Genomic DNA, 27,466 nt, shown 5'->3' on the forward strand with positions numbered 1-27,466 from the left:
TTCTATTTTTAATAAAAAATAATTTTGAGCTAAGCTATCATCATTGTCATTATTCTTTGATTGTAAAGGATGTAGCCTATCAACCTACTTACTAGAAGGATTCATTGTACTGTAAAATAATCAAACCCAAACATATGCAGAAACTGGTGCCTCTACTTTAAGATATTTAGGTTTTGGGTTTTGTTTGTCTGATACTAAGTTCTTTGAACATACTGTTTTCACATTCTGTCCCATTGAATCCAGAAACACATTCACAGTGGTAGGTGTTGACAAGGTCTTTACAAGTCCCATTGTTTTTGCAGATATTTGGGGTGCAATCATCGATATCTTCAATATCAAGTACCAACTCATTGATCAGCAAGATATAACCGCATTCTACTTTCCTCAATTTATGGCATGAAAATCCAAATTATCACCATTTCAACATTTGTTCTTATCAACAGAATAAACAATCAAATCAAAGATTTCAAAAATGGTTGCATTGAAAATCAACAGAAGCACATTCAGAAGATGGTCATTCTTTACTGATCTCTTCTAAAATATATTCATTTTGAAATTTGTTTCACATTATATGCGTAGAACTTACTGTTTTCACAATGTGTCCCATTAAATCCCGAAACACAGTCGCACTCGTACCTATTGATCAGGTCTCTACAAGTTCCATTATTTTCACAGAGACCAGCAAAGCATTCCTTGATATCTGTGAATAACGATAATCATTCAGTTTCTACTAATTACTTCTACAGTCTTATGCCTGCTCTTGAACTGCAAAGCTACGATTGCTTGCAACAATTTCCTTGATTCATCAAGAAAAAATTACAAATCAAGATCCATCTATCAGTTGCAATCCCCATCGATCAAATGACTAAATCAAGAAAAATCCTTCAAACTCAACATAAGAAACCATTTTGCAGTGTATTATCAAGTAATATAGTTACGAAAGTACGAACTGTTTTCACAATTTGTTCCGTTAAATCCAGCAACACATTCGCACTGGTAGTGATTGACGAGGTTTTGACAGGTTCCATTGTTTTGACAGGGACCGCTGGAGCACTCATCGATATCTACAATATCAAGTTCGATTTTGTAGTGCAGGGAATCAAATGCATTATATCAGCCCTCAGATTTGGAACTGTCTATATTTCTTCCATTGCATTAATGTAGTGATGGGATGGAACCAAAAAATTGGCGGTAGACCCCCCTTCTCAAGTACTTTGTTCAACATCTCGTAAACAATAATCATAATAAAATCATCTTTTACAGCTTGATGCAAGACTTATGTTGTACAAGGAATTCTTACCGATTTCGCAATTTGTTCCATTGAATCCAGCAACACAGTCGCAGTGGTAGTGATTGATAAGATTTGAACAGGTACCGTTGTTTTTACAGGGACTTTCGGAGCACATATCTATATCTGCAATATCAAGTACATGTACAAAGACATTGAAAGGAAAGATATAGAATAAAATGTGTTTTCTATTTTTAATAAAAAATAATTTTGAGCTAAGCTATCATCATTGTCATTATTCTTTGATTGTAAAGGATGTAGCCTATCAACCTACTTACTAGAAGGATTCATTGTACTGTAAAATAATCAAACCCAAACATATGCAGAAACTGGTGCCTCTACTTTAAGATATTTAGGTTTTGGGTTTTGTTTGTCTGATACTAAGTTCTTTGAACATACTGTTTTCACATTCTGTCCCATTGAATCCAGAAACACATTCACAGTGGTAGGTGTTGACAAGGTCTTTACAAGTCCCATTGTTTTTGCAGATATTTGGGGTGCAATCATCGATATCTTCAATATCAAGTACCAACTCATTGATCAGCAAGATATAACCGCATTCTACTTTCCTCAATTTATGGCATGAAAATCCAAATTATCACCATTTCAACATTTGTTCTTATCAACAGAATAAACAATCAAATCAAAGATTTCAAAAATGGTTGCATTGAAAATCAACAGAAGCACATTCAGAAGATGGTCATTCTTTACTGATCTCTTCTAAAATATTTTCATTTTGAAATTTGTTTCACATTATATGCGTAGAACTTACTGTTTTCACAATGTGTCCCATTAAATCCCGAAACACAGTCGCACTCGTACCTATTGATCAGGTCTCTACAAGTTCCATTATTTTCACAGAGACCAGCAAAGCATTCCTTGATATCTGTGAATAATGATAATCATTCAGTTTCTACTAATTACTTCTACAGTCTTATGCCTGCTCTTGAACTGCAAAGCTACGATTGCTTGCTACAGTTTCCTTGATTCATCAAGAAAAAATTACAAATCAAGATCCATCTATCAGTTGCAATCACCATCGATCAAATGACTAAATCAAGAAAAATCCTTCAAACTCAACATAAGAAACCATTTTGCAGTGTATTATCAAGTAATATAGTTACGAAAGTACGAACTGTTTTCACAATTTGTTCCGTTAAATCCAGCAACACATTCGCATTGGTAGTGATTGACGAGGTTTTGACAGGTTCCATTGTTTTGACAGGGACCGCTGGAGCACTCATCGATATCTACAATATCAAGTTCGATTTTGTAGTGCAGGGAATCAAATGCATTATATCAGCCCTCAGATTTGGAACTGTCTATATTTCTTCCATTGCATTAATGAAGTGATGGGATGGAACCAAAAAATTGGCGGTAGACCCACCTACTCAAGTACTTTGTTCAACATCTCGTAAACAATAATCATAATAAAATCATCTTTTACAGCTTGATGCAAGACTTATGTTGTACAAGGAATTCTTACCGATTTCGCAATTTGTTCCATTGAATCCAGCAACACAGTCGCAGTGGTAGTGATTGATAAGATTTGAACAGGTACCGTTGTTTTTACAGGGACTTTCGGAGCACATATCTATATCTGCAACATCAAGTACATGTACAAAGACATTGAAAGGAAAGATATAGAATAAAATGTGTTTTCTATTTTTAATAAAAAATAATTTTGAACAAAGCTATCATCATTGGCATTATTCTTTGATTGTAAAGGATGTAGCCTATCAACCTACTTACTAGATAGAATTCATTGTACTGTAAAAATAATCAAACCCAAACATATGCAGAAACTGGTGCCTCTACTTTAAGATATTTAGGTTTTGGGTTTTGTTTGTCTGATACTAAGTTCTTTGAACATACTGTTTTCACATTCTGTCCCATTGAATCCAGAAACACATTCACAGTGGTAGGTGTTGACAAGGTCTTTACAAGTCCCATTGTTTTTGCAGATATTTGGGGTGCAATCATCGATATCTTCAATATCAAGTACCAACTCATTGATCAGCAAGATATAACCGCATTCTACTTTCCTCAATTTATGGCATGAAAATCCAAATTATCACCATTTCAACATTTGTTCTTATCAACAGAATAAACAATCAAATCAAAGATTTCAAAAATGGTTGCATTGAAAATCAACAGAAGCACATTCAGAAGATGGTCATTCTTTACTGATCTCTTCTAAAATATTTTCATTTTGAAATTTGTTTCACATTATATGCGTAGAACTTACTGTTTTCACAATGTGTCCCATTAAATCCCGAAACACAGTCGCACTCGTACCTATTGATCAGGTCTCTACAAGTTCCATTATTTTCACAGAGACCAGCAAAGCATTCCTTGATATCTGTGAATAATGATAATCATTTAGTTTCTACTAATTACTTCTACAGTCTTATGCCTGCTCTTGAACTGCAAAGCTACGATTGCTTGCTACAGTTTCCTTGATTCATCAAGAAAAAATTACAAATCAAGATCCATCTATCAGTTGCAATCACCATCGATCAAATGACTAAATCAAGAAAAATCCTTCAAACTCAACATAAGAAACCATTTTGCAGTGTATTATCAAGTAATATAGTTACGAAAGTACGAACTGTTTTCACAATTTGTTCCGTTAAATCCAGCAACACATTCGCATTGGTAGTGATTGACGAGGTTTTGACAGGTTCCATTGTTTTGACAGGGACCGCTGGAGCACTCATCGATATCTACAATATCAAGTTCGATTTTGTAGTGCAGGGAATCAAATGCATTATATCAGCCCTCAGATTTGGAACTGTCTATATTTCTTCCATTGCATTAATGAAGTGATGGGATGGAACCAAAAAATTGGCGGTAGACCCACCTACTCAAGTACTTTGTTCAACATCTCGTAAACAATAATCATAATAAAATCATCTTTTACAGCTTGATGCAAGACTTATGTTGTACAAGGAATTCTTACCGATTTCGCAATTTGTTCCATTGAATCCAGCAACACAGTCGCAGTGGTAGTGATTGATAAGATTTGAACAGGTACCGTTGTTTTTACAGGGACTTTCGGAGCACATATCTATATCTGCAACATCAAGTACATGTACAAAGACATTGAAAGGAAAGATATAGAATAAAATGTGTTTTCTATTTTTAATAAAAAATAATTTTGAACAAAGCTATCATCATTGGCATTATTCTTTGATTGTAAAGGATGTAGCCTATCAACCTACTTACTAGATAGAATTCATTGTACTGTAAAAATAATCAAACCCAAACATATGCAGAAACTGGTGCCTCTACTTTAAGATATTTAGGTTTTGGGTTTTGTTTGTCTGATACTAAGTTCTTTGAACATACTGTTTTCACATTCTGTCCCATTGAATCCAGAAACACATTCACAGTGGTAGGTGTTGACAAGGTCTTTACAAGTCCCATTGTTTTTGCAGATATTTGGGGTGCAATCATCGATATCTTCAATATCAAGTACCAACTCATTGATCAGCAAGATATAACCGCATTCTACTTTCCTCAATTTATGGCATGAAAATCCAAATTATCACCATTTCAACATTTGTTCTTATCAACAGAATAAACAATCAAATCAAAGATTTCAAAAATGGTTGCATTGAAAATCAACAGAAGCACATTCAGAAGATGGTCATTCTTTACTGATCTCTTCTAAAATATTTTCATTTTGAAATTTGTTTCACATTATATGCGTAGAACTTACTGTTTTCACAATGTGTCCCATTAAATCCCGAAACACAGTCGCACTCGTACCTATTGATCAGGTCTCTACAAGTTCCATTATTTTCACAGAGACCAGCAAAGCATTCCTTGATATCTGTGAATAATGATAATCATTTAGTTTCTACTAATTACTTCTACAGTCTTATGCCTGCTCTTGAACTGCAAAGCTACGATTGCTTGCAACAATTTCCTTGATTCATCAAGAAAAAATTACAAATCAAGATCCATCTATCAGTTGCAATCACCATCGATCAAATGACTAAATCAAGAAAAATCCTTCAAACTCAACATAAGAAACCATTTTGCAGTGTATTATCAAGTAATATAGTTACGAAAGTACGAACTGTTTTCACAATTTGTTCCGTTAAATCCAGCAACACATTCGCATTGGTAGTGATTGACGAGGTTTTGACAGGTTCCATTGTTTTGACAGGGACCGCTGGAGCACTCATCGATATCTACAGTATCAAGTTCGATTTTGTAGTGCAGGGAATCAAATGCATTATATCAGCCCTCAGATTTGGAACTGTCTATATTTCTTCCATTGCATTAATGTAGTGATGGGATGGAACCAAAAAATTGGCGGTAGACCCCCCTTCTCAAGTACTTTGTTCAACATCTCGTAAACAATAATCATAATAAAATCATCTTTTACAGCTTGATGCAAGACTTATGTTGTACAAGGAATTCTTACCGATTTCGCAATTTGTTCCATTGAATCCAGCAACACAGTCGCAGTGGTAGTGATTGATAAGATTTGAACAGGTACCGTTGTTTTTACAGGGACTTTCGGAGCACATATCTATATCTGCAATATCAAGTACATGTACAAAGACATTGAAAGGAAAGATATAGAATAAAATGTGTTTTCTATTTTTAATAAAAAATAATTTTGAGCTAAGCTATCATCATTGTCATTATTCTTTGATTGTAAAGGATGTAGCCTATCAACCTACTTACTAGAAGGATTCATTGTACTGTAAAATAATCAAACCCAAACATATGCAGAAACTGGTGCCTCTACTTTAAGATATTTAGGTTTTGGGTTTTGTTTGTCTGATACTAAGTTCTTTGAACATACTGTTTTCACATTCTGTCCCATTGAATCCAGAAACACATTCACAGTGGTAGGTGTTGACAAGGTCTTTACAAGTCCCATTGTTTTTGCAGATATTTGGGGTGCAATCATCGATATCTTCAATATCAAGTACCAACTCATTGATCAGCAAGATATAACCGCATTCTACTTTCCTCAATTTATGGCATGAAAATCCAAATTATCACCATTTCAACATTTGTTCTTATCAACAGAATAAACAATCAAATCAAAGATTTCAAAAATGGTTGCATTGAAAATCAACAGAAGCACATTCAGAAGATGGTCATTCTTTACTGATCTCTTCTAAAATATTTTCATTTTGAAATTTGTTTCACATTATATGCGTAGAACTTACTGTTTTCACAATGTGTCCCATTAAATCCCGAAACACAGTCGCACTCGTACCTATTGATCAGGTCTCTACAAGTTCCATTATTTTCACAGAGACCAGCAAAGCATTCCTTGATATCTGTGAATAATGATAATCATTTAGTTTCTACTAATTACTTCTACAGTCTTATGCCTGCTCTTGAACTGCAAAGCTACGATTGCTTGCAACAATTTCCTTGATTCATCAAGAAAAAATTACAAATCAAGATCCATCTATCAGTTGCAATCCCCATCGATCAAATGACTAAATCAAGAAAAATCCTTCAAACTCAACATAAGAAACCATTTTGCAGTGTATTATCAAGTAATATAGTTACGAAAGTACGAACTGTTTTCACAATTTGTTCCGTTAAATCCAGCAACACATTCGCATTGGTAGTGATTGACGAGGTTTTGACAGGTTCCATTGTTTTGACAGGGACCGCTGGAGCACTCATCGATATCTACAGTATCAAGTTCGATTTTGTAGTGCAGGGAATCAAATGCATTATATCAGCCCTCAGATTTGGAACTGTCTATATTTCTTCCATTGCATTAATGTAGTGATGGGATGGAACCAAAAAATTGGCGGTACACCCCTTCTCAAGTACTTTGTTCAACATCTCGTAAACAATAATCATAATAAAATCATCTTTTACAGCTTGATGCAAGACTTATGTTGTACAAGGAATTCTTACCGATTTCGCAATTTGTTCCATTGAATTCAGCAACACAGTCGCAGTGGTAGTGATTGATAAGATTTGAACAGGTACCGTTGTTTTTACAGGGACTTTCGGAGCACATATCTATATCTGCAATATCAAGTACATGTACAAAGACATTGAAAGGAAAGATATAGAATAAAATGTGTTTTCTATTTTTAATAAAAAATAATTTTGAACAAAGCTATCATCATTGGCATTATTCTTTGATTGTAAAGGATGTAGCCTATCAACCTACTTACTAGATAGAATTCATTGTACTGTAAAATAATCAAACCCAAACATATGCAGAAACTGGTGCCTCTACTTTAAGATATTTAGGTTTTGGGTTTTGTTTGTCTGATACTAAGTTCTTTGAACATACTGTTTTCACATTCTGTCCCATTGAATCCAGAAACACATTCACAGTGGTAGGTGTTGACAAGGTCTTTACAAGTCCCATTGTTTTTGCAGATATTTGGGGTGCAATCATCGATATCTTCAATATCAAGTACCAACTCATTGATCAGCAAGATATAACCGCATTCTACCTTCCTCAATTTATGGCATGAAAATCCAAATTATCACCATTTCAACATTTGTTCTTATCAACAGAATAAACAATCAAATCAAAGATTTCAAAAATGGTTGCATTGAAAATCAACAGAAGCACATTCAGAAGATGGTCATTCTTTACTGATCTCTTCTAAAATATATTCATTTTGAAATTTGTTTCACATTATATGCGTAGAACTCACTGTTTTCACAATGTGTCCCATTAAATCCCGAAACACAGTCGCACTCGTACCTATTGATCAGGTCTCTACAAGTTCCATTATTTTCACAGAGACCAGCAAAGCATTCCTTGATATCTGTGAATAACGATAATCATTCAGTTTCTACTAATTACTTCTACAGTCTTATGCCTGCTCTTGAACTGCAAAGCTACGATTGCTTGCAACAATTTCCTTGATTCATCAAGAAAAAATTACAAATCAAGATCCATCTATCAGTTGCAATCCCCATCGATCAAATGATTAAATCAAGAAAAATCCTTCAAACTCAACATAAGAAACCATTTTGCAGTGTATTATCAAGTAATATAGTTACGAAAGTACGAACTGTTTTCACAATTTGTTCCGTTAAATCCAGCAACACATTCGCATTGGTAGTGATTGACGAGGTTTTGACAGGTTCCATTGTTTTGACAGGGACCGCTGGAGCACTCATCGATATCTACAGTATCAAGTTCGATTTTGTAGTGCAGGGAATCAAATGCATTATATCAGCCCTCAGATTTGGAACTGTCTATATTTCTTCCATTGCATTAATGTAGTGATGGGATGGAACCAAAAAATTGGCGGTAGACCCCCCTTCTCAAGTACTTTGTTCAACATCTCGTAAACAATAATCATAATAAAATCATCTTTTACAGCTTGATGCAAGACTTATGTTGTACAAGGAATTCTTACCGATTTCGCAATTTGTTCCATTGAATCCAGCAACACAGTCGCAGTGGTAGTGATTGATAAGATTTGAACAGGTACCGTTGTTTTTACAGGGACTTTCGGAGCACATATCTATATCTGCAATATCAAGTACATGTACAAAGACATTGAAAGGAAAGATATAGAATAAAATGTGTTTTCTATTTTTAATAAAAAATAATTTTGAGCTAAGCTATCATCATTGTCATTATTCTTTGATTGTAAAGGATGTAGCCTATCAACCTACTTACTAGAAGGATTCATTGTACTGTAAAATAATCAAACCCAAACATATGCAGAAACTGGTGCCTCTACTTTAAGATATTTAGGTTTTGGGTTTTGTTTGTCTGATACTAAGTTCTTTGAACATACTGTTTTCACATTCTGTCCCATTGAATCCAGAAATACATTCACAGTGGTAGGTGTTGACAAGGTCTTTACAAGTCCCATTGTTTTTGCAGATATTTGGGGTGCAATCATCGATATCTTCAATATCAAGTACCAACTCATTGATCAGCAAGATATAACCGCATTCTACCTTCCTCAATTTATGGCATGAAAATCCAAATTATCACCATTTCAACATTTGTTCTTATCAACAGAATAAACAATCAAATCAAAGATTTCAAAAATGGTTGCATTGAAAATCAACAGAAGCACATTCAGAAGATGGTCATTCTTTACTGATCTCTTCTAAAATATATTCATTTTGAAATTTGTTTCACATTATATGCGTAGAACTTACTGTTTTCACAATGTGTCCCATTAAATCCCGAAACACAGTCGCACTCGTACCTATTGATCAGGTCTCTACAAGTTCCATTATTTTCACAGAGACCAGCAAAGCATTCCTTGATATCTGTGAATAACGATAATCATTCAGTTTCTACTAATTACTTCTACAGTCTTATGCCTGCTCTTGAACTGCAAAGCTACGATTGCTTGCAACAATTTCCTTGATTCATCAAGAAAAAATTACAAATCAAGATCCATCTATCAGTTGCAATCCCCATCGATCAAATGATTAAATCAAGAAAAATCCTTCAAACTCAACATAAGAAACCATTTTGCAGTGTATTATCAAGTAATATAGTTACGAAAGTACGAACTGTTTTCACAATTTGTTCCGTTAAATCCAGCAACACATTCGCATTGGTAGTGATTGACGAGGTTTTGACAGGTTCCATTGTTTTGACAGGGACCGCTGGAGCACTCATCGATATCTACAGTATCAAGTTCGATTTTGTAGTGCAGGGAATCAAATGCATTATATCAGCCCTCAGATTTGGAACTGTCTATATTTCTTCCATTGCATTAATGTAGTGATGGGATGGAACCAAAAAATTGGCGGTAGACCCCCCTTCTCAAGTACTTTGTTCAACATCTCGTAAACAATAATCATAATAAAATCATCTTTTACAGCTTGATGCAAGACTTATGTTGTACAAGGAATTCTTACCGATTTCGCAATTTGTTCCATTGAATCCAGCAACACAGTCGCAGTGGTAGTGATTGATAAGATTTGAACAGGTACCGTTGTTTTTACAGGGACTTTCGGAGCACATATCTATATCTGCAATATCAAGTACATGTACAAAGACATTGAAAGGAAAGATATAGAATAAAATGTGTTTTCTATTTTTAATAAAAAATAATTTTGAACAAAGCTATCATCATTGGCATTATTCTTTGATTGTAAAGGATGTAGCCTATCAACCTACTTACTAGATAGAATTCATTGTACTGTAAAATAATCAAACCCAAACATATGCAGAAACTGGTGCCTCTACTTTAAGATATTTAGGTTTTGGGTTTTGTTTGTCTGATACTAAGTTCTTTGAACATACTGTTTTCACATTCTGTCCCATTGAATCCAGAAACACATTCACAGTGGTAGGTGTTGACAAGGTCTTTACAAGTCCCATTGTTTTTGCAGATATTTGGGGTGCAATCATCGATATCTTCAATATCAAGTACCAACTCATTGATCAGCAAGATATAACCGCATTCTACCTTCCTCAATTTATGGCATGAAAATCCAAATTATCACCATTTCAACATTTGTTCTTATCAACAGAATAAACAATCAAATCAAAGATTTCAAAAATGGTTGCATTGAAAATCAACAGAAGCACATTCAGAAGATGGTCATTCTTTACTGATCTCTTCTAAAATATATTCATTTTGAAATTTGTTTCACATTATATGCGTAGAACTCACTGTTTTCACAATGTGTCCCATTAAATCCCGAAACACAGTCGCACTCGTACCTATTGATCAGGTCTCTACAAGTTCCATTATTTTCACAGAGACCAGCAAAGCATTCCTTGATATCTGTGAATAACGATAATCATTCAGTTTCTACTAATTACTTCTACAGTCTTATGCCTGCTCTTGAACTGCAAAGCTACGATTGCTTGCAACAATTTCCTTGATTCATCAAGAAAAAATTACAAATCAAGATCCATCTATCAGTTGCAATCCCCATCGATCAAATGATTAAATCAAGAAAAATCCTTCAAACTCAACATAAGAAACCATTTTGCAGTGTATTATCAAGTAATATAGTTACGAAAGTACGAACTGTTTTCACAATTTGTTCCGTTAAATCCAGCAACACATTCGCATTGGTAGTGATTGACGAGGTTTTGACAGGTTCCATTGTTTTGACAGGGACCGCTGGAGCACTCATCGATATCTACAGTATCAAGTTCGATTTTGTAGTGCAGGGAATCAAATGCATTATATCAGCCCTCAGATTTGGAACTGTCTATATTTCTTCCATTGCATTAATGTAGTGATGGGATGGAACCAAAAAATTGGCGGTAGACCCCCCTTCTCAAGTACTTTGTTCAACATCTCGTAAACAATAATCATAATAAAATCATCTTTTACAGCTTGATGCAAGACTTATGTTGTACAAGGAATTCTTACCGATTTCGCAATTTGTTCCATTGAATCCAGCAACACAGTCGCAGTGGTAGTGATTGATAAGATTTGAACAGGTACCGTTGTTTTTACAGGGACTTTCGGAGCACATATCTATATCTGCAATATCAAGTACATGTACAAAGACATTGAAAGGAAAGATATAGAATAAAATGTGTTTTCTATTTTTAATAAAAAATAATTTTGAGCTAAGCTATCATCATTGTCATTATTCTTTGATTGTAAAGGATGTAGCCTATCAACCTACTTACTAGAAGGATTCATTGTACTGTAAAATAATCAAACCCAAACATATGCAGAAACTGGTGCCTCTACTTTAAGATATTTAGGTTTTGGGTTTTGTTTGTCTGATACTAAGTTCTTTGAACATACTGTTTTCACATTCTGTCCCATTGAATCCAGAAATACATTCACAGTGGTAGGTGTTGACAAGGTCTTTACAAGTCCCATTGTTTTTGCAGATATTTGGGGTGCAATCATCGATATCTTCAATATCAAGTACCAACTCATTGATCAGCAAGATATAACCGCATTCTACTTTCCTCAATTTATGGCATGAAAATCCAAATTATCACCATTTCAACATTTGTTCTTATCAACAGAATAAACAATCAAATCAAAGATTTCAAAAATGGTTGCATTGAAAATCAACAGAAGCACATTCAGAAGATGGTCATTCTTTACTGATCTCTTCTAAAATATATTCATTTTGAAATTTGTTTCACATTATATGCGTAGAACTTACTGTTTTCACAATGTGTCCCATTAAATCCCGAAACACAGTCGCACTCGTACCTATTGATCAGGTCTCTACAAGTTCCATTATTTTCACAGAGACCAGCAAAGCATTCCTTGATATCTGTGAATAACGATAATCATTCAGTTTCTACTAATTACTTCTACAGTCTTATGCCTGCTCTTGAACTGCAAAGCTACGATTGCTTGCAACAATTTCCTTGATTCATCAAGAAAAAATTACAAATCAAGATCCATCTATCAGTTGCAATCCCCATCGATCAAATGATTAAATCAAGAAAAATCCTTCAAACTCAACATAAGAAACCATTTTGCAGTGTATTATCAAGTAATATAGTTACGAAAGTACGAACTGTTTTCACAATTTGTTCCGTTAAATCCAGCAACACATTCGCATTGGTAGTGATTGACGAGGTTTTGACAGGTTCCATTGTTTTGACAGGGACCGCTGGAGCACTCATCGATATCTACAGTATCAAGTTCGATTTTGTAGTGCAGGGAATCAAATGCATTATATCAGCCCTCAGATTTGGAACTGTCTATATTTCTTCCATTGCATTAATGTAGTGATGGGATGGAACCAAAAAATTGGCGGTAGACCCCCCTTCTCAAGTACTTTGTTCAACATCTCGTAAACAATAATCATAATAAAATCATCTTTTACAGCTTGATGCAAGACTTATGTTGTACAAGGAATTCTTACCGATTTCGCAATTTGTTCCATTGAATCCAGCAACACAGTCGCAGTGGTAGTGATTGATAAGATTTGAACAGGTACCGTTGTTTTTACAGGGACTTTCGGAGCACATATCTATATCTGCAATATCAAGTACATGTACAAAGACATTGAAAGGAAAGATATAGAATAAAATGTGTTTTCTATTTTTAATAAAAAATAATTTTGAGCTAAGCTATCATCATTGTCATTATTCTTTGATTGTAAAGGATGTAGCCTATCAACCTACTTACTAGAAGGATTCATTGTACTGTAAAATAATCAAACCCAAACATATGCAGAAACTGGTGCCTCTACTTTAAGATATTTAGGTTTTGGGTTTTGTTTGTCTGATACTAAGTTCTTTGAACATACTGTTTTCACATTCTGTCCCATTGAATCCAGAAACACATTCACAGTGGTAGGTGTTGACAAGGTCTTTACAAGTCCCATTGTTTTTGCAGATATTTGGGGTGCAATCATCGATATCTTCAATATCAAGTACCAACTCATTGATCAGCAAGATATAACCGCATTCTACTTTCCTCAATTTATGGCATGAAAATCCAAATTATCACCATTTCAACATTTGTTCTTATCAACAGAATAAACAATCAAATCAAAGATTTCAAAAATGGTTGCATTGAAAATCAACAGAAGCACATTCAGAAGATGGTCATTCTTTACTGATCTCTTCTAAAATATATTCATTTTGAAATTTGTTTCACATTATATGCGTAGAACTTACTGTTTTCACAATGTGTCCCATTAAATCCCGAAACACAGTCGCACTCGTACCTATTGATCAGGTCTCTACAAGTTCCATTATTTTCACAGAGACCAGCAAAGCATTCCTTGATATCTGTGAATAACGATAATCATTCAGTTTCTACTAATTACTTCTACAGTCTTATGCCTGCTCTTGAACTGCAAAGCTACGATTGCTTGCAACAATTTCCTTGATTCATCAAGAAAAAATTACAAATCAAGATCCATCTATCAGTTGCAATCCCCATCGATCAAATGACTAAATCAAGAAAAATCCTTCAAACTCAACATAAGAAACCATTTTGCAGTGTATTATCAAGTAATATAGTTACGAAAGTACGAACTGTTTTCACAATTTGTTCCGTTAAATCCAGCAACACATTCGCACTGGTAGTGATTGACGAGGTTTTGACAGGTTCCATTGTTTTGACAGGGACCGCTGGAGCACTCATCGATATCTACAATATCAAGTTCGATTTTGTAGTGCAGGGAATCAAATGCATTATATCAGCCCTCAGATTTGGAACTGTCTATATTTCTTCCATTGCATTAATGTAGTGATGGGATGGAACCAAAAAATTGGCGGTAGACCCCCCTTCTCAAGTACTTTGTTCAACATCTCGTAAACAATAATCATAATAAAATCATCTTTTACAGCTTGATGCAAGACTTATGTTGTACAAGGAATTCTTACCGATTTCGCAATTTGTTCCATTGAATCCAGCAACACAGTCGCAGTGGTAGTGATTGATAAGATTTGAACAGGTACCGTTGTTTTTACAGGGACTTTCGGAGCACATATCTATATCTGCAATATCAAGTACATGTACAAAGACATTGAAAGGAAAGATATAGAATAAAATGTGTTTTCTATTTTTAATAAAAAATAATTTTGAGCTAAGCTATCATCATTGTCATTATTCTTTGATTGTAAAGGATGTAGCCTATCAACCTACTTACTAGAAGGATTCATTGTACTGTAAAATAATCAAACCCAAACATATGCAGAAACTGGTGCCTCTACTTTAAGATATTTAGGTTTTGGGTTTTGTTTGTCTGATACTAAGTTCTTTGAACATACTGTTTTCACATTCTGTCCCATTGAATCCAGAAACACATTCACAGTGGTAGGTGTTGACAAGGTCTTTACAAGTCCCATTGTTTTTGCAGATATTTGGGGTGCAATCATCGATATCTTCAATATCAAGTACCAACTCATTGATCAGCAAGATATAACCGCATTCTACTTTCCTCAATTTATGGCATGAAAATCCAAATTATCACCATTTCAACATTTGTTCTTATCAACAGAATAAACAATCAAATCAAAGATTTCAAAAATGGTTGCATTGAAAATCAACAGAAGCACATTCAGAAGATGGTCATTCTTTACTGATCTCTTCTAAAATATTTTCATTTTGAAATTTGTTTCACATTATATGCGTAGAACTTACTGTTTTCACAATGTGTCCCATTAAATCCCGAAACACAGTCGCACTCGTACCTATTGATCAGGTCTCTACAAGTTCCATTATTTTCACAGAGACCAGCAAAGCATTCCTTGATATCTGTGAATAATGATAATCATTCAGTTTCTACTAATTACTTCTACAGTCTTATGCCTGCTCTTGAACTGCAAAGCTACGATTGCTTGCTACAGTTTCCTTGATTCATCAAGAAAAAATTACAAATCAAGATCCATCTATCAGTTGCAATCACCATCGATCAAATGACTAAATCAAGAAAAATCCTTCAAACTCAACATAAGAAACCATTTTGCAGTGTATTATCAAGTAATATAGTTACGAAAGTACGAACTGTTTTCACAATTTGTTCCGTTAAATCCAGCAACACATTCGCATTGGTAGTGATTGACGAGGTTTTGACAGGTTCCATTGTTTTGACAGGGACCGCTGGAGCACTCATCGATATCTACAATATCAAGTTCGATTTTGTAGTGCAGGGAATCAAATGCATTATATCAGCCCTCAGATTTGGAACTGTCTATATTTCTTCCATTGCATTAATGAAGTGATGGGATGGAACCAAAAAATTGGCGGTAGACCCACCTACTCAAGTACTTTGTTCAACATCTCGTAAACAATAATCATAATAAAATCATCTTTTACAGCTTGATGCAAGACTTATGTTGTACAAGGAATTCTTACCGATTTCGCAATTTGTTCCATTGAATCCAGCAACACAGTCGCAGTGGTAGTGATTGATAAGATTTGAACAGGTACCGTTGTTTTTACAGGGACTTTCGGAGCACATATCTATATCTGCAACATCAAGTACATGTACAAAGACATTGAAAGGAAAGATATAGAATAAAATGTGTTTTCTATTTTTAATAAAAAATAATTTTGAACAAAGCTATCATCATTGGCATTATTCTTTGATTGTAAAGGATGTAGCCTATCAACCTACTTACTAGATAGAATTCATTGTACTGTAAAAATAATCAAACCCAAACATATGCAGAAACTGGTGCCTCTACTTTAAGATATTTAGGTTTTGGGTTTTGTTTGTCTGATACTAAGTTCTTTGAACATACTGTTTTCACATTCTGTCCCATTGAATCCAGAAACACATTCACAGTGGTAGGTGTTGACAAGGTCTTTACAAGTCCCATTGTTTTTGCAGATATTTGGGGTGCAATCATCGATATCTTCAATATCAAGTACCAACTCATTGATCAGCAAGATATAACCGCATTCTACTTTCCTCAATTTATGGCATGAAAATCCAAATTATCACCATTTCAACATTTGTTCTTATCAACAGAATAAACAATCAAATCAAAGATTTCAAAAATGGTTGCATTGAAAATCAACAGAAGCACATTCAGAAGATGGTCATTCTTTACTGATCTCTTCTAAAATATTTTCATTTTGAAATTTGTTTCACATTATATGCGTAGAACTTACTGTTTTCACAATGTGTCCCATTAAATCCCGAAACACAGTCGCACTCGTACCTATTGATCAGGTCTCTACAAGTTCCATTATTTTCACAGAGACCAGCAAAGCATTCCTTGATATCTGTGAATAATGATAATCATTTAGTTTCTACTAATTACTTCTACAGTCTTATGCCTGGTCTTGAACTGCAAAGCTACGATTGCTTGCAACAATTTCCTTGATTCATCAAGAAAAAATTACAAATCAAGATCCATCTATCAGTTGCAATCCCCATCGATCAAATGACTAAATCAAGAAAAATCCTTCAAACTCAACATAAGAAACCATTTTGCAGTGTATTATCAAGTAATATAGTTACGAAAGTACGAACTGTTTTCACAATTTGTTCCGTTAAATCCAGCAACACATTCGCATTGGTAGTGATTGACGAGGTTTTGACAGGTTCCATTGTTTTGACAGGGACCGCTGGAGCACTCATCGATATCTACAGTATCAAGTTCGATTTTGTAGTGCAGGGAATCAAATGCATTATATCAGCCCTCAGATTTGGAACTGTCTATATTTCTTCCATTGCATTAATGTAGTGATGGGATGGAACCAAAAAATTGGCGGTAGACCCCCCTTCTCAAGTACTTTGTTCAACATCTCGTAAATTGAAGCTTAAGTTTGTTTAAGCGTGGTTTATTTCTTAAGAATAGTGTTAATTCATATTCATCCATTATCAACCTTTATATTTTACTACAGCTCCGGTCCATACCAGACAGCCCCTTTCCAACAGTATAGAGTTTCCCCTCTGGGAATAGCCGAAAGGAAATACTCAAAAAAGAAAAGACTCATCGTAGATCTCTCAGCTCCACACAACAATGACGCGCACCCAAGCATCAATGACTTAATAGATAAGGACGAATGCTCATTATCCTACGTCAGCATTGATGATGCCATCAAATGTATAAAGAAATTTGGAAAGGATGCATTGATGTGCAAAACGGACATATCCGACGCCTTCAAACTCATTCCTATTCTACCATCTCAGTACCACCTGTTTTGTGTTAAATGGAGAAATCAATACTATTTCTATACTAGACTGGCTTTTGGGTGCCGTTCCAGCCCAAAAATTTTTGATCAGTTCTCTCAAGCAATTTGTTGGATCGCTGAAAATAACTATGGAATAGAGTGTATTCTTCATCTACTCGACGACTTTCTCACTATAGACCGTCCAGATTTCCCGGCAGACCGTACAATGGCTGTTCTTACCATGTTATTCAATAAGCTCAACGTTCCCCTTGCAAAAAACAAAACCATGGGTCCAGACACCGTCATGGAATACCTTGGAATTATCCTGGATTCACATCAGATGCAAGCACGTCTACCTATGGACAAAATACTTAGAATATGGGAAATGCTCGAATCCTTCAGCAATAAGAAAAGTTGTACCAAACGCGAGCTATTGCAACTCCTAGGGCACCTTAACTTTGCGTCACGTGTTATAATACCAGGAAGATCTTTCGTTTCCTACTTACTGAGCCTTGCATCATCAGTCCGCGAATTACATCACCATGTTCATCTTAACGCTGAATGTCGAGAGGACATTCTTATGTGGAAGTTATTCTTAGAACAATGGAATGGAGTTTCCTTCTTCTACGACATTGAAAGGACACCCGCCGACAGCATGCAACTATACACAGACGCATCATCAACAGTTGGATTTGGTGGTTTCTTTCAAGGACAGTGGTTCTGCGACAAATGGCCAGAAGATTTACCAAAGGAAGAAGATAAAGAAATTTCCATGGCCTTCAGAGAATTGTATCCCATTGTGATCGCTTCACTCCTATGGGGTCACCTTTGGACATCTAAACGCATTTTGTTTTATTGTGACAACGAAGCCACAGTAAAAATCATACACAAAGGACGCTCAAAATCACTTTCTATTATGAAGTTAATGAGACAATTGACCTGGTGTTCTGCTAAATTCAATTTTTGCATCTATTCAAAACATCTTCCCGGAAAAACTAATCTCATAGCTGATGCTTTGTCTCGTTTTCAGATGGCCAAATTCAGATGCCTAGCTCCCACTGCAGACAGCCAATCTCAGCCCTGCCCTCCCATGGAGAAAGTTCTTTGGAAACTTCCAGTAGGATAAGTGCACTAATGTCAAGCTCAGTTTCATCTTCAACTCAAAGTGTCTACCATTCAGGACACCAGACATACACCAAGTTCACTCAAATGAACAATTATTCTCTAGTTGCCACTGAAGATACTCTCATGCATTTTGCGACCTACTGCCTCGATTCTTTGAACTTGTCTTATCACACCATAAAGTTATACCTGTGTGGAATTCGTTACTACCACTTATTACAAGGTATTCCTAACCCTTTCACCCTTGAAGACAAATTACCTAGATTGCAAATGCTTCTCAAGGGAATTAAACGACAACAAAAGCCTCATCGACCAAGCAGAAAACCCATCACCACCGAAATTTTACATGATATGGTAAAATCACTTCAACAAGGAATTTTTACACATTATTCCGATATTCTGATGTCTACAGTGTGCGTAGTGGCGTTTTTTGGATTCCTCAGATGTGCGGAGTTCACCTGTAAATCATCATTTGACCCCGAATGCAACCTGTGTTTCAGTGATCTCGCTATGCATGATAACCATGCAGTTCTTACCTTGAAACAATCGAAAACCGATCCATTTCGTAAAGGAATCGACATCAAATTATTCCGTACCAAAAGTACAGTGTGTCCAATTCAACAATTGTCAACATATTTATCCATGAGGAATTCAACCTTTGCTTGCAAATCTAACGACCCATTGTTCATCATGGAAAACGGTAATGCTCTGACCAGATCTCGATTCCTTGAAATGCTCAAACAGCTCCTACATTGTGCGGGACATTCAGAAAGTGGTATTACCGGTCACTCCTTCCGTATAGGTGCTGCCACGTCCGCAGCCAAGGCACGCATCGAAGACCACCTCATCAAATCAATGGGTCGTTGGTCTTCAGACTCGTACTTAAGATACATCAGAACAGCCGATTCTACGATTCAACACGCCCAGCTATCCATGCTTCATTCGCAGTGACTTCGTTAACATGCAAACTTGAACTTAATTCCGAAACCCTTTGTGAAGTTTCATTTATTTCTTTATTCTACTGCTAAGACTCACATCCATGTAAATAGATTCTATGCATATGTTGTTTACATGTACACATAACCATGTCTCTTATTATTCTTCATCGTTTCATTTAACTTTACAATATGTGCGTAATTCATGTGTTAACCTGTATTACCATGGCATAATTTCACACTTTATGGGGTACTCAGTCACTCATGCTTCATTCCTGAGTTTTGGCCCTAATATTTCATATTTTTCCCCATTAAGTATTCATTTGCTAATTGCAATATAATTACTTGTATCATTTTAATTGCTTGTACAATTCAGTCCGTCTCAGTATTCTCGTACTGACGAAGTTCTACCTCGTAGATCTTCCAACCTTTGTCACATGCCCTGCAGGGTTCAACAACTATCGTTGTGGCGATGTCACACACATCGGGTAGCTGTTTTCTATATAAAATGTTTCTTTCTTAAACTATATCTTTTTATTCTTGAGAAATAAATTGAAGCTTAAGTTTGTTTAAGCGTGGTTTATTTCTTAAGAATAGTGTTAATTCATATTCATCCATTATCAACCTTTATATTTTACTACAGCTTTGTACGTAATTATCATGTCTAAAATATTGCAACTGTATCTGCTATCAAGCACTACGAATTGATTACTTATGTAATGGGCAGATGGCCGGGATAAATGCCCCCTAGCCATCGGTCCAGTCACGTGACTTCTTATCTCGGATGGTTCTTGGACAGCTACAGCACCAGCTATCCACCACCATCCCCGCCACTCACCTTTATCTTACTTTGCCATGGTAATGCCAAAAAGAGCCGGCTCAGTCAATTTATTTGCCCTAATATTTCATATTTTTCCCCATTAAGTATTCATTTGCTAATTGCAATATAATTACTTGTATCATTTTAATTGCTTGTACAATTCAGTCCGTCTCAGTATTCTCGTACTGACGAAGTTCTACCTCGTAGATCTTCCAACCTTTGTCACATGCCCTGCAGGGTTCAACAACTATCGTTGTGGCGATGTCACACACATCGGGTAGCTTCTACCACGTGGATGCTTCAACCCAGCAGGTTCTTCTTTCTTAAGTGAGTGACTGAGCCAGCTTTTACTCCAGTATGTGTTGATAAGCTTGTATATATATTATTTGTAGATTTGTAGATGTTTTCTATATAAAATGTTTCTTTCTTAAACTATATCTTTTTATTCTTGAGAAATAAACAATAATCATAATAAAATCATCTTTTACAGCTTGATGCAAGACTTATGTTGTACAAGGAATTCTTACCGATTTCGCAATTTGTTCCATTGAATCCAGCAACACAGTCGCAGTGGTAGTGATTGATAAGATTTGAACAGGTACCGTTGTTTTTACAGGGACTTTCGGAGCACATATCTATATCTGCAATATCAAGTACATGTACAAAGACATTGAAAGGAAAGATATAGAATAAAATGTGTTTTCTATTTTTAATAAAAAGTAATTTTGAGCTAAGCTATCATCATTGTCATTATTCTTTGATTGTAAAGGATGTAGCCTATCAACCTACTTACTAGAAGGATTCATTGTACTGTAAAATAATCAAACCCAAACATATGCAGAAACTGGTGCCTCTACTTTAAGATATTTAGGTTTTGGGTTTTGTTTGTCTGATACTAAGTTCTTTGAACATACTGTTTTCACATTCTGTCCCATTGAATCCAGAAACACATTCACAGTGGTAGGTGTTGACAAGGTCTTTACAAGTCCCATTGTTTTTGCAGATATTTGGGGTGCAATCATCGATATCTTCAATATCAAGTACCAACTCATTGATCAGCAAGATATAACCGCATTCTACTTTCCTCAATTTATGGCATGAAAATCCAAATTATCACCATTTCAACATTTGTTCTTATCAACAGAATAAACAATCAAATCAAAGATTTCAAAAATGGTTGCATTGAAAATCAACAGAAGCACATTCAGAAGATGGTCATTCTTTACTGATCTCTTCTAAAATATTTTCATTTTGAAATTTGTTTCACATTATATGCGTAGAACTTACTGTTTTCACAATGTGTCCCATTAAATCCCGAAACACAGTCGCACTCGTACCTATTGATCAGGTCTCTACAAGTTCCATTATTTTCACAGAGACCAGCAAAGCATTCCTTGATATCTGTGAATAATGATAATCATTTAGTTTCTACTAATTACTTCTACAGTCTTATGCCTGGTCTTGAACTGCAAAGCTACGATTGCTTGCAACAATTTCCTTGATTCATCAAGAAAAAATTACAAATCAAGATCCATCTATCAGTTGCAATCCCCATCGATCAAATGACTAAATCAAGAAAAATCCTTCAAACTCAACATAAGAAACCATTTTGCAGTGTATTATCAAGTAATATAGTTACGAAAGTACGAACTGTTTTCACAATTTGTTCCGTTAAATCCAGCAACACATTCGCATTGGTAGTGATTGACGAGGTTTTGACAGGTTCCATTGTTTTGACAGGGACCGCTGGAGCACTCATCGATATCTACAGTATCAAGTTCGATTTTGTAGTGCAGGGAATCAAATGCATTATATCAGCCCTCAGATTTGGAACTGTCTATATTTCTTCCATTGCATTAATGTAGTGATGGGATGGAACCAAAAAATTGGCGGTACACCCCTTCTCAAGTACTTTGTTCAACATCTCGTAAACAATAATCATAATAAAATCATCTTTTACAGCTTGATGCAAGACTTATGTTGTACAAGGAATTCTTACCGATTTCGCAATTTGTTCCATTGAATCCAGCAACACAGTCGCAGTGGTAGTGATTGATAAGATTTGAACAGGTACCGTTGTTTTTACAGGGACTTTCGGAGCACATATCTATATCTGCAATATCAAGTACATGTACAAAGACATTGAAAGGAAAGATATAGAATAAAATGTGTTTTCTATTTTTAATAAAAAATAATTTTGAACAAAGCTATCATCATTGGCATTATTCTTTGATTGTAAAGGATGTAGCCTATCAACCTACTTACTAGATAGAATTCATTGTACTGTAAAATAATCAAACCCAAACATATGCAGAAACTGGTGCCTCTACTTTAAGATATTTAGGTTTTGGGTTTTGTTTGTCTGATACTAAGTTCTTTGAACATACTGTTTTCACATTCTGTCCCATTGAATCCAGAAACACATTCACAGTGGTAGGTGTTGACAAGGTCTTTACAAGTCCCATTGTTTTTGCAGATATTTGGGGTGCAATCATCGATATCTTCAATATCAAGTACCAACTCATTGATCAGCAAGATATAACCGCATTCTACTTTCCTCAATTTATGGCATGAAAATCCAAATTATCACCATTTCAACATTTGTTCTTATCAACAGAATAAACAATCAAATCAAAGATTTCAAAAATGGTTGCATTGAAAATCAACAGAAGCACATTCAGAAGATGGTCATTCTTTACTGATCTCTTCTAAAATATATTCATTTTGAAATTTGTTTCACATTATATGCGTAGAACTCACTGTTTTCACAATGTGTCCCATTAAATCCCGAAACACAGTCGCACTCGTACCTATTGATCAGGTCTCTACAAGTTCCATTATTTTCACAGAGACCAGCAAAGCATTCCTTGATATCTGTGAATAACGATAATCATTCAGTTTCTACTAATTACTTCTACAGTCTTATGCCTGCTCTTGAACTGCAAAGCTACGATTGCTTGCAACAATTTCCTTGATTCATCAAGAAAAAATTACAAATCAAGATCCATCTATCAGTTGCAATCCCCATCGATCAAATGATTAAATCAAGAAAAATCCTTCAAACTCAACATAAGAAACCATTTTGCAGTGTATTATCAAGTAATATAGTTACGAAAGTACGAACTGTTTTCACAATTTGTTCCGTTAAATCCAGCAACACATTCGCATTGGTAGTGATTGACGAGGTTTTGACAGGTTCCATTGTTTTGACAGGGACCGCTGGAGCACTCATCGATATCTACAGTATCAAGTTCGATTTTGTAGTGCAGGGAATCAAATGCATTATATCAGCCCTCAGATTTGGAACTGTCTATATTTCTTCCATTGCATTAATGAAGTGATGGGATGGAACCAAAAAATTGGCGGTAGACCCCCCTTCTCAAGTACTTTGTTCAACATCTCGTAAACAATAATCATAATAAAATCATCTTTTACAGCTTGATGCAAGACTTATGTTGTACAAGGAATTCTTACCGATTTCGCAATTTGTTCCATTGAATCCAGCAACACAGTCGCAGTGGTAGTGATTGATAAGATTTGAACAGGTACCGTTGTTTTTACAGGGACTTTCGGAGCACATATCTATATCTGCAACATCAAGTACATGTACAAAGACATTGAAAGGAAAGATATAGAATAAAATGTGTTTTCTATTTTTAATAAAAAATAATTTTGAACAAAGCTATCATCATTGGCATTATTCTTTGATTGTAAAGGATGTAGCCTATCAACCTACTTACTAGATAGAATTCATTGTACTGTAAAATAATCAAACCCAAACATATGCAGAAACTGGTGCCTCTACTTTAAGATATTTAGGTTTTGGGTTTTGTTTGTCTGATACTAAGTTCTTTGAACATACTGTTTTCACATTCTGTCCCATTGAATCCAGAAACACATTCACAGTGGTAGGTGTTGACAAGGTCTTTACAAGTCCCATTGTTTTTGCAGATATTTGGGGTGCAATCATCGATATCTTCAATATCAAGTACCAACTCATTGATCAGCAAGATATAACCGCATTCTACTTTCCTCAATTTATGGCATGAAAATCCAAATTATCACCATTTCAACATTTGTTCTTATCAACAGAATAAACAATCAAATCAAAGATTTCAAAAATGGTCGCATTGAAAATCAACAGAAGCACATTCAGAAGATGGTCATTCTTTACTGATCTCTTCTAAAATATTTTCATTTTGAAATTTGTTTCACATTATATGCGTAGAACTTACTGTTTTCACAATGTGTCCCATTAAATCCCGAAACACAGTCGCACTCGTACCTATTGATCAGGTCTCTACAAGTTCCATTATTTTCACAGAGACCAGCAAAGCATTCCTTGATATCTGTGAATAATGATAATCATTCAGTTTCTACTAATTACTTCTACAGTCTTATGCCTGCTCTTGAACTGCAAAGCTACGATTGCTTGCTACAGTTTCCTTGATTCATCAAGAAAAAATTACAAATCAAGATCCATCTATCAGTTGCAATCACCATCGATCAAATGACTTAATCAAGAAAAATCCTTCAAACTCAACATAAGAAACCATTTTACAGTGTATTATCAAGTAATATAGTTACGAAAGTACGAACTGTTTTCACAATTTGTTCCGTTAAATCCAGCAACACATTCGCATTGGTAGTGATTGACGAGGTTTTGACAGGTTCCATTGTTTTGACAAGGACCGCTGGAGCACTCATCAATATCTACAATATCAAGTTCGATTTTGTAGTGCAGGGAATCAAATGCATTATATCAGCCCTCAGATTTGGAACTGTCTATATTTCTTCCATTGCATTAATGAAGTGATGGGATGGAACCAAAAAATTGGCGGTAGACCCACCTACTCAAGTACTTTGTTCAACATCTCGTAAACAATAATCATAATAAAATCATCTTTTACAGCTTGATGCAAGACTTATGTTGTACAAGGAATTCTTACCGATTTCGCAATTTGTTCCATTGAATCCAGCAACACAGTCGCAGTGGTAGTGATTGATAAGATTTGAACAGGTACCGTTGTTTTTACAGGGACTTTCGGAGCACATATCTATATCTGCAACATCAAGTACATGTACAAAGACATTGAAAGGAAAGATATAGAATAAAATGTGTTTTCTATTTTTAATAAAAAATAATTTTGAACAAAGCTATCATCATTGGCATTATTCTTTGATTGTAAAGGATGTAGCCTATCAACCTACTTACTAGATAGAATTCATTGTACTGTAAAAATAATCAAACCCAAACATATGCAGAAACTGGTGCCTCTACTTTAAGATATCTAGGTTTTGGGTTTTGTTTGTCTGATACTAAGTTCTTTGAACATACTGTTTTCACATTCTGTCCCATTGAATCCAGAAACACATTCACAGTGGTAGGTGTTGACAAGGTCTTTACAAGTCCCATTGTTTTTGCAGATATTTGGGGTGCAATCATCGATATCTTCAATATCAAGTACCAACTCATTGATCAGCAAGATATAACCGCATTCTACTTTCCTCAATTTATGGCATGAAAATCCAAATTATCACCATTTCAACATTTGTTCTTATCAACAGAATAAACAATCAAATCAAAGATTTCAAAAATGGTTGCATTGAAAATCAACAGAAGCACATTCAGAAGATGGTCATTCTTTACTGATCTCTTCTAAAATATTTTCATTCTGAAATTTGTTTCACATTATATGCGTAGAACTTACTGTTTTCACAATGTGTCCCATTAAATCCCGAAACACAGTCGCACTCGTACCTATTGATCAGGTCTCTACAAGTTCCATTATTTTCACAGAGACCAGCAAAGCATTCCTTGATATCTGTGAATAATGATAATCATTCAGTTTCTACTAATTACTTCTACAGTCTTATGCCTGCTCTTGAACTGCAAAGCTACGATTGCTTGCTACAGTTTCCTTGATTCATCAAGAAAAAATTACAAATCAAGATCCATCTATCAGTTGCAATCACCATCGATCAAATGACTAAATCAAGAAAAATCCTTCAAACTCAACATAAGAAACCATTTTGCAGTGTATTATCAAGTAATATAGTTACGAAAGTACGAACTGTTTTCACAATTTGTTCCGTTAAATCCAGCAACACATTCGCATTGGTAGTGATTGACGAGGTTTTGACAGGTTCCATTGTTTTGACAGGGACCGCTGGAGCACTCATCGATATCTACAATATCAAGTTCGATTTTGTAGTGCAGGGAATCAAATGCATTATATCAGCCCTCAGATTTGGAACTGTCTATATTTCTTCCATTGCATTAATGAAGTGATGGGATGGAACCAAAAAATTGGCGGTAGACGCACCTACTCAAGTACTTTGTTCAACATCTCGTAAACAATAATCATAATAAAATCATCTTTTACAGCTTGATGCAAGACTTATGTTGTACAAGGAATTCTTACCGATTTCGCAATTTGTTCCATTGAATCCAGCAACACAGTCGCAGTGGTAGTGGTTGATAAGATTTGAACAGGTACCGTTGTTTTTACAGGGACTTTCGGAGCACATATCTATATCTGCAATATCAAGTACATATACAAAGACATTGAAAGGAAAGATATAGAATAAAATGTGTTTTCTATTTTTAATAAAAACATTTTGAACAAAGCTATCATCATTGGCATTATTCTTTGATTGTAAAGGATGTAGCCTATCAACCTACTTACTAGATAGAATTCATTGTACTGTAAAATAATCAAACCCAAACATATGCAGAAACTGGTGCCTCTACTTTAAGATGTTTAGGTTTTGG

At 35.1% G+C, this 27,466-nt stretch overlaps 1 protein-coding gene across 1 annotated transcript in view; it reads right to left on the reverse strand.

Moving 5' to 3' along the window:
- Window positions 1-27,466, reverse strand: part of LOC128191934 (uncharacterized) — a 128,283-nt gene that overhangs the window by 93,685 nt on the left and 7,132 nt on the right. The window contains 64 exon segments of the mRNA XM_052864310.1: window positions 214-327; window positions 587-700; window positions 951-1,064; window positions 1,301-1,414; window positions 1,688-1,801; window positions 2,061-2,174; window positions 2,425-2,538; window positions 2,775-2,888; window positions 3,164-3,277; window positions 3,537-3,650; window positions 3,901-4,014; window positions 4,251-4,364; window positions 4,640-4,753; window positions 5,013-5,126; window positions 5,377-5,490; window positions 5,727-5,840; window positions 6,114-6,227; window positions 6,487-6,600; window positions 6,851-6,964; window positions 7,199-7,312; window positions 7,587-7,700; window positions 7,960-8,073; window positions 8,324-8,437; window positions 8,674-8,787; window positions 9,061-9,174; window positions 9,434-9,547; window positions 9,798-9,911; window positions 10,148-10,261; window positions 10,536-10,649; window positions 10,909-11,022; window positions 11,273-11,386; window positions 11,623-11,736; window positions 12,010-12,123; window positions 12,383-12,496; window positions 12,747-12,860; window positions 13,097-13,210; window positions 13,484-13,597; window positions 13,857-14,066; window positions 14,209-14,334; window positions 14,571-14,684; window positions 14,958-15,071; window positions 15,331-15,444; window positions 15,695-15,808; window positions 16,045-16,158; window positions 16,434-16,547; window positions 16,807-16,920; window positions 17,171-17,284; window positions 21,219-21,332; window positions 21,606-21,719; window positions 21,979-22,092; window positions 22,343-22,456; window positions 22,691-22,804; window positions 23,079-23,192; window positions 23,452-23,565; window positions 23,816-23,929; window positions 24,166-24,279; window positions 24,554-24,667; window positions 24,927-25,040; window positions 25,291-25,404; window positions 25,641-25,754; window positions 26,030-26,143; window positions 26,403-26,516; window positions 26,767-26,880; window positions 27,117-27,230. Of these exon segments, the coding sequence (XP_052720270.1) occupies window positions 214-327; window positions 587-700; window positions 951-1,064; window positions 1,301-1,414; window positions 1,688-1,801; window positions 2,061-2,174; window positions 2,425-2,538; window positions 2,775-2,888; window positions 3,164-3,277; window positions 3,537-3,650; window positions 3,901-4,014; window positions 4,251-4,364; window positions 4,640-4,753; window positions 5,013-5,126; window positions 5,377-5,490; window positions 5,727-5,840; window positions 6,114-6,227; window positions 6,487-6,600; window positions 6,851-6,964; window positions 7,199-7,312; window positions 7,587-7,700; window positions 7,960-8,073; window positions 8,324-8,437; window positions 8,674-8,787; window positions 9,061-9,174; window positions 9,434-9,547; window positions 9,798-9,911; window positions 10,148-10,261; window positions 10,536-10,649; window positions 10,909-11,022; window positions 11,273-11,386; window positions 11,623-11,736; window positions 12,010-12,123; window positions 12,383-12,496; window positions 12,747-12,860; window positions 13,097-13,210; window positions 13,484-13,597; window positions 13,857-14,066; window positions 14,209-14,334; window positions 14,571-14,684; window positions 14,958-15,071; window positions 15,331-15,444; window positions 15,695-15,808; window positions 16,045-16,158; window positions 16,434-16,547; window positions 16,807-16,920; window positions 17,171-17,284; window positions 21,219-21,332; window positions 21,606-21,719; window positions 21,979-22,092; window positions 22,343-22,456; window positions 22,691-22,804; window positions 23,079-23,192; window positions 23,452-23,565; window positions 23,816-23,929; window positions 24,166-24,279; window positions 24,554-24,667; window positions 24,927-25,040; window positions 25,291-25,404; window positions 25,641-25,754; window positions 26,030-26,143; window positions 26,403-26,516; window positions 26,767-26,880; window positions 27,117-27,230 (7,404 nt within the window).

This window comes from Crassostrea angulata, chromosome 1 (assembly GCF_025612915.1).
Source record: "Crassostrea angulata isolate pt1a10 chromosome 1, ASM2561291v2, whole genome shotgun sequence".
Lineage (NCBI taxonomy): Eukaryota > Metazoa > Mollusca > Bivalvia > Ostreida > Ostreidae > Magallana > Magallana angulata.